Below are 7,500 nucleotides of genomic sequence, written 5' to 3'. Positions count from 1 at the left end.
AGTCAATATTGTTCACATAGCGTCCAAGAACAAAACTGAGAAGTTGCGTAACGGAGTCCTACAAACCATCCACGAAGGTCATTTTGGTTTTGAGAAGATGCAGCTGAGAGCCCGAGAAGCAGTATTCTGGCCAGGAATAACCTCAGATTTACTACAGACAGCACAGAGCTGTGAAGTGTGCCAGACGTTCTCCAGGAGCCAACAACGCGAAACACTGTTGCCCCATGAAGTTCCTCAAGGACCTTGGGAGAAGTTAGGAATTGATTTCTTCGAGTTTCGGTCTACTACCTATCTCCTGACAGCAGACTACTACAGTAGGTTTCCTGTGATCAGAAACTGAGTACGCAGCACCAACGCAAACGCTACTACAGAGATTCTGAAGCAGGTATATGGAGTACCTCAAACCGTTATGACAGACAATGGCCCCCCATTCTCGTCAAAGGAGTTTGCAGCCTTCGCAAACCAGTACCGATTTGGTCACATCACGTCTAGCCCTCGTTACCCGCAGAGTAATGGTTTTATTGAACGTATGGTGCAGACGGTCAAGCAGTCCATGAGAAAATGTGCAGCCGCAGGACATGATCCAAACTTAGCTATGTTGGTCTACAGAGCCGCACCCCTTACTACCAGTATACCGTCACCCGCAGGACCATTGAATGGACGAAAGTACAGAGCATTACTTCCAATCAGATCCCCTATCCAGAATCCCCATTGCCAGCTTGTCCGAGAACAGATGGTGAAAGACAAGGACAAAATGTGCGAGCACTACAACAAGTCTGCAAGGGATCTACCTTCACTGTCACAGAATCAGGGAGTCTACGTACAACTGCACCCCCAGTGTAACCAGTGGACTCCAGCAACTATTACCAAAACGCCAGTTGCGTCTCAACCGAGATCGTACAGTGTCGAAACTACTAATGGAACCCAGTTAGTGAGAAATCGTCGCTTCATTCGCCCAGCTCAGCTCCAGAGACTGCTCCGATACCTGCCGTGAGTGTAAAGCGTGATAACAGCAGTAGCAGCGAACGACCGAGACGTGTGATTACAAGACCTAAAAGACTTATAGAGACAATTTACTTTCCGCATTTCAGTTAAGCCCTTCAGCCATTTTCATTTAGAGAGATGTTACATAATCAGCTTAGAAGTGTTTAGGTGATCCAATTTATTCTGTCACCTCTCAGGTGTTGTCGTAGCATGGACTAGAGTGTTGTTGATTAGTCTGCATTGTCCTGAAAACCGTAATATATGCAGAGACATTTTTTTTTTAAGAACTTTCTAGATTTGCATAAGTATAAAAACTTGCGAGTTTAGCTCGATGTATATAATATTTAGTGTGTGCTCAAGGAATAAAGTCGTGTTGCCAACCGGAGTAGTTAACAGCTACGCCACTGTTCAGCTTGCATACCATAAAAAAAAGCACAGTACATTGTATCTGTTACCTTTAAAACCAGCTAACACATGGTGTCTATTTATAAAACAATGCTGTATCACACACGGAAAAAGAGGAAAACCTCAAGGATGGGGCTTATTCATGTGAAGAGCTGCATAAATCCATGGCCTAGCCATTCAGAGTTAATAATTAAGAATATTTCCCTTGCTGGGAAATTTGAACACTTCCCAAATTTGGGAAAGCTTTTTCCATGGCCAGGAGAATGGGTATAATATTTTAAACCGCGGCTACACGAGTGATCTTTTGCCGGCGACGATGATGCGATTTTTTTTTAAACTGTCGTGTCACCATGCAGTGCGCGGTGGAAATCACCCGTGTAGCCATCCTCGCACATTTTGCTCTGCATTCATAACAATTTGTGACGCCTACTGGCGTCACAAATTGAACTAGTGAGCAGCACGTCTGCGAAATCTAAGCGTTGTAAAACGATTTGTTTTATCCCACGCGTTTCGTGTGACTAACGCACACTTCATCAGGGATGTTTTACAATACAACACAAGGGACCTGTATATATATCTACATTAGAGACTAAAAATGTTTTTACATTTCGTAAAACCGCACCTACGAGAGCGGATTTGCATGTAGGAAACAGGCGGAAAGGTGTGCAAGGAGTGACACATTTTGTGCCTACATAATTTTGGGGCCCACAGTTTTAGTAGGTGCCGTTTTACATAATGTAAAAAAATTCTTAGTCTATCATGTAGGTGTATATACAGGTCCCTTGTCTTGTATTGTAAAACATTCCTGACGAAGTGTGCGTTAGTCACACGAAACGCGTAGGATAAAATAAATCGTTTTACAACTCTTAACGCGCGTTCTATTGACCCTATTCCGGAATAAGAATACGTGGAGTGATGATTAAAACGGTATGTTTGGCGCGTTTCCAAGCAGCAAGGATAATAAAAATATGTTTAAAATAGCATTTTAGCAGATCTTGAACAGTTTTAATATGAATTCCCGCAAAAACGAAGGATCTCTAAGTTCTATTCCATGTATTCCTATTCTGGAATACGGTCAATCGAACGCGCTCTTAGAGTTCGCAGACGTGCTGCTCACTAGTTCAATCTTAAAATTAAAAATTTTAAAAATTAAAAATTCTAAAAAAAAACCGTCATCGTGCAGTGTTCATATGATATGGCGACCATTTTGAAATCCATTGTTTCAAATGGCAATGATGAGATTTTAAGGGGGCAAGTGCATACTCATTTGCTCCCTTAGAATCCCATAACGGAGTGTTTTCACTCACGTGATCAGTAACCTTGTTTTTCTACCGAAACAAAAGAAAACGCTTGCATGATAATAGAGCTCAATTCTCGGAGGATTAGTTGGGGACACCAACATGGCCGCCGTTCCATTGTTTAGCAACACCAACCAACATGGCCACCGTGACGTTACGTGAAAACGCTCTATAGCTATTTGAAACAGTGGATTTCAAAATGGCCACCGTACCGAAAAATGGCCTATGGCTGACACCGAGCATTGAACTTAATTAAATTTATGGAAGAAACTTTGTCATTCGTGTCACTCGTGGAAAAACCTCGCCCCTCCCTCCTTGCTAGCCATATATACCACGGACGTATCCACGTAGGGCGCTCGCTTACGTTTTTCTTTCTCTCTCTGTTTTTCTTTGTCCGTCAACAAACAACAAAAGCGCAATATCGTTGTCCGACACATTTTTGTTTGTCAACTAATACTGAAAATTCATACCCAGTCTTCCAAGGTCGTCCCGCCCCCTGCCCCGAAATTTTGCACAAACCATTGTTTTCAAATGGTCTTCATTCTTGGGACACTGCATATTCCCAAGAGCATTTGAAAACAATGGTTTATGCAAAATTTGGGGGCAGGGGGGCAAACAAGGTGTATTTTGGGGAATGTGAAAATGGTCAATTGGAACTTAGCCTGATTCTATGATGGTCCAGGTCGCTTGTGTCACGCACTCTACTCCCTTCCACGACGGGGAAGGGAGTAGAGTACATGACACGAGCAACCTGGACCGTCTGAGAATCAGACTAATTGGAACTTTGCGCGTCTGCTTAATTTAAGCATGTTACAAGTCTCCTAGGTATAAATCTATTCACATTCTCGTCACTCCTTCTCTGTAGTCCATCAGATTGTCAAGATTATGACAAATGAATCTTTTTCAGAGTCTCTACGATAACACCCTGCGAGCAGAGCCTCCTTTTGTCTTTTTCTTTACTGAGGAGAACGCCAAAATCGAGCAAGCAAAAGAAAGGCTCCGCTAGCAGGGTGCCACGATAATCGAACCTTTGAAAACTTAACTCAGGCTACAAATACTACATGTAAGGAGAGTTTTACGCCAGGTCCAGTGATCATTTCACCGGATGGCGACGTTGTCACGTTGACTATTACCACTTCCATCAACCTTCTCTGAGTGCGCTTGCCTCAGTTACACCCAAAGACCCTCTTTTTGTTGTAAGATTTTTTGACTTGTTTGCTCTTTTATGATGATCTTCCTGATAGCACTGATATGCTATTTTATCATTCATCACACAAGTGAAAAGTGCTTCCAGTCACGCACTGCGATTGCGTAATTGGGTAGCTGATTACCAGACTACTCTTCACCTCCGAGCAGCAGGAGCCCAAGATTCTAAAATTTCCGATCATTTTATCGAAATAAGTCCGCGAGTTGTCCAGCTTGTGCGCAATGTGACTTCCGCTGTGGTTTCTCCCAAATTGAGTCAATGGCCGCTCTCGCTTGGACAATATTTTTCTTCAGTCATCAAGTTTTGATATACTAAAACAAATGTTTACCTTAGTATCTGTAAAAGTGTTGAATAGTTACCTTCACATCAGTGAATGATTGAAAAACATTCTGACCACTATGTGACAGTCTGCGTGATGCAGTTCTAGTCAAACCCCACCTTTTACCGTTACTTTCACCATACAGTGCTCATCATCACTTCCGGTTCTAACCGGTTGATGTAGAACGCTTCCTGAAGTTTAAGATAATTTCTACTTTTAGCTCAACAATCAACAATTTTGAAACATTCAACCACTCATTTGGATTTGCAATTTGTTTTATTTTTAGTTTCTTCTGTAAGACGGTAAACCGCGGTACCTAGAGAAAAACCTATTAAACCTATCAGGTTAACCTATCAGATAAGACCTATCAGGTTAACCTATCAGATAAGAGAACCAACTAGTACAACCCATAATGGTGCAGAGTACATCAGTGTAAGCCAGATGCTTGACTCGTATGCACTTAACTTTGACAGTCCCTATACCCCTATTGATGAAAAAAAGCTGTTAAAGTTTAACCAAAATAGAGTTTTATCTCATCAAGCCACAAAGTCGTGACTCCAGAACTAAAGAGTATCAAATGCTCAAGCCCTTTGACAATCTTTTTGCCAGCATTGAGATCAGAGTTCAGTATCTTATAGCCATTTGATGCTATCATTAATCCACACAGAATATGATGAACTGGAAGACTGGAAATGCTTCGTTGTGTTTCACTCGAAGTTATTTCTGATGAGGTCTTGAATTTTCCAAGGAGACTCGAAACCAACAACCGCAACCACGTGTCTGCCCAAGCTTCAAGCTCTGCACAACAATAATCCTTATCCAAATTCAAGAATGATTTACACAATTCAAGATAGACAAATAGACCAACAGCAACCCTTAGGTAGAACTGAGTGGGAATAACTTTGAGAAGTTCATCAAACTGCAGCAAGAACTCAATTCGTTTTTGAGTGGAGAGGGTTTGAAATGAAGTTGAAATCGCAGATCCCGTTTGAGTAAAATCCAATGGATTCGGCATTGCTTTCTTGAATGACTGGCATGACTTGTCATTGTGTAGAGCTTCCACTCTAAGAAAAACACAATAATCCAGTTTTGCTTTTAAATGTAACAATAAACAAGTGTATGTTCAAAATACAAAGGATTTGGAAAGCAAATTCATATAACTTTTTGCTGTAACAAATTAAAGAAGAAATTTCTATGCATGCTGGATTTTGTCTTAATTCTCGCATGTATTTGGGTTTTTTTACTCCAAAGCAGCATATTTCAGGAGAACAACAATAATGAAAATTATTGAAAACAAGTGTGCATTAAACTGCGTCAAAAGAAACACAAACTTTTTACAAAGTAAAAGCAAAGTAGGAACACGGTATGTGGAATCACGGAGGGTGTAAAGTGCAGGTTGCATGTCATTGTTTTTCTATAACTGAAACAGCCCAAACCTTTACAAACTACTACCACTACTACTACTACAACACATGAGGGTATTAGTATTAGCCAACACCAACTCAGGAATCATGGATGGCTGCTCTCCACTGGTCCCTGTTGTTCATAAGGGCGCGAATCTCGCTAGTGTTACTGAGTTTAGTATCTCTTCTGAGGGTGTCTATGTAAGTGGTTGCTAGTCTTCCCCTGCTGCGAGTACACTTTGGTTCCCAGAGGATGAGATTTGATACAACCAGCTCAGGGTGGCGGACACAGTGACCAGCGAGGCCCATTCTTCTGGCTCTGATTTTGTTGGTAACACGTGGAAGTGTACCGTAAAGGTCGACGTTTTTGGTGTGGTCTTCCCAGGTGACGTTGAGAACTGTCCTCAGCATTCTTGTGTAGACTCCACCTATGTTGCATTCCATCTGTGCAGTAAGAGTCCAGGCTTCACAACCATAGGGGACAACGCTTTCTACTGAGGCTACAAATACTCGTCGTTTTAGCTGAGGGGATAATCTTGACTTTCAGTTCTTTTTCTTGTCGTGCAGAACTTTCCATGCTTGGGCTCTCCTGATTTTGATGTCATGCTCCGCGGAGGCTGCCCAGGACCCGAGGTATTTGGGCTTAAACATTATATTTTAGGCCTAATGTTAGCATTAGTAAAGTTTTAGGTTGTTTCAGCTATGGTGAAGCAGTGACCTGCAACCTGCAGGTAATACCTGCATGTAGCTCTCTGTAACATAGATTCATTATGATAGCATAATGTAACTTTTGATAAAATTTGCAATATGCCTGCAAAGATGCAATGGTAATGCAGAATGGCACAATGATAATTAGTCACAGAATTGTTCGAGTTTATAGCAAAAAGCATTTTAACATTTTATAACATTTATTCATAATTTTTTTTCCTTTATTTTATCAGATAACAATAATAAGAGTTGGAATATTTTTCGCTGAAGATTGAGCATAAAGACAGCATGTAAATATGTTTTTAATTATGGTAAGCTACACTAAATGCAATCACTAATTTTGTATTGTGGAGTTTTGTATTGTGGGCGTATAAACGTCGCCAGTATTATCTCAAAATTTACAAGTTTACATAAGATAGGAATAAAACTGCATAAAATTAATAAAATAAATATCTATCCAAATAATATCTATGGAATTCTAATTGTGTGTTGTCTCATTAGTGCCCCAAAGGTGTCAAAGTGGCTAACACATGACTTTGAATGTTTCAGCGATGTGAAGGGTGTGGCTCAGGACGGCTTTCGGCATTCTTGTGAGTACCTCTCGGTACTTATCTGAGCCCACTAATGTCTTAACTTCATCCTTCAGACTCCTTGAGTAACCACCAAAAGCGTCAATAACGATGTTGAACTGTCGAATCTTGTACCCTGGGTGTTGTCTCTTGAGCTCTAGTCGCAAAGGCGCATACTTATTATTATTATTATTATTATTATTATTATTGTTATTGTTATTATTATTATTATTATTATTACTATTATTGACTACCCACCTCTCCAACCAGACGTTTGTGCAGTACTCAGCACCTTCGCTGGATGACGCTGTCACCGCTTGAAACAAGATATCAGACATAAATGAAGAGATGCAGGGTTTAGTGATGTCCTCTTCGGTCAAAATCTCACTAGCAAATAGTCTTCTTTCCAAGGGTAAGATGGTGATTGGATATGAACATTTGTAAAATTCCAGCGTTATTTTGAAGGGCCTCATGTCAAAATCTTCCGCGCAAACCATTTTGAGAATTTCATCAAAGGCACGCTGTTGATTATTTGGCCATTTAACTACAGTTTTGAGCAAGCAATTTACAGATTTAAGAAAAATCTCCCCTTTTCTTGATTCCTTGT

At 40.8% G+C, this 7,500-nt stretch overlaps 1 protein-coding gene across 1 annotated transcript in view; it reads right to left on the bottom strand.

The window, feature by feature from the left end:
• Nucleotides 1-4,470: 4,470 nt before the first annotated feature.
• The window catches only part of LOC138015245 (uncharacterized), a 3,075-nt gene continuing 45 nt past the window's right edge, over nt 4,471-7,500 (bottom strand). Inside the window, exons 1-2 of the mRNA XM_068862213.1 lie at nt 7,152-7,500; nt 4,471-5,277 (exon numbers count right to left, since the gene is read on the bottom strand). The exon at nt 7,152-7,500 is cut by the window's right edge and continues 45 nt beyond it. Of these exons, the coding sequence (XP_068718314.1) occupies nt 4,725-5,277; nt 7,152-7,500 (902 nt within the window). The 3' untranslated portion in view covers nt 4,471-4,724. The remainder of the gene's footprint in view (nt 5,278-7,151) is intronic.

Source organism: Montipora capricornis, chromosome 9 (genome assembly GCF_036669925.1).
Source record: "Montipora capricornis isolate CH-2021 chromosome 9, ASM3666992v2, whole genome shotgun sequence".
NCBI lineage: Eukaryota > Metazoa > Cnidaria > Anthozoa > Scleractinia > Acroporidae > Montipora > Montipora capricornis.
This window is presented reverse-complemented; position numbering and strand designations above follow the sequence as displayed.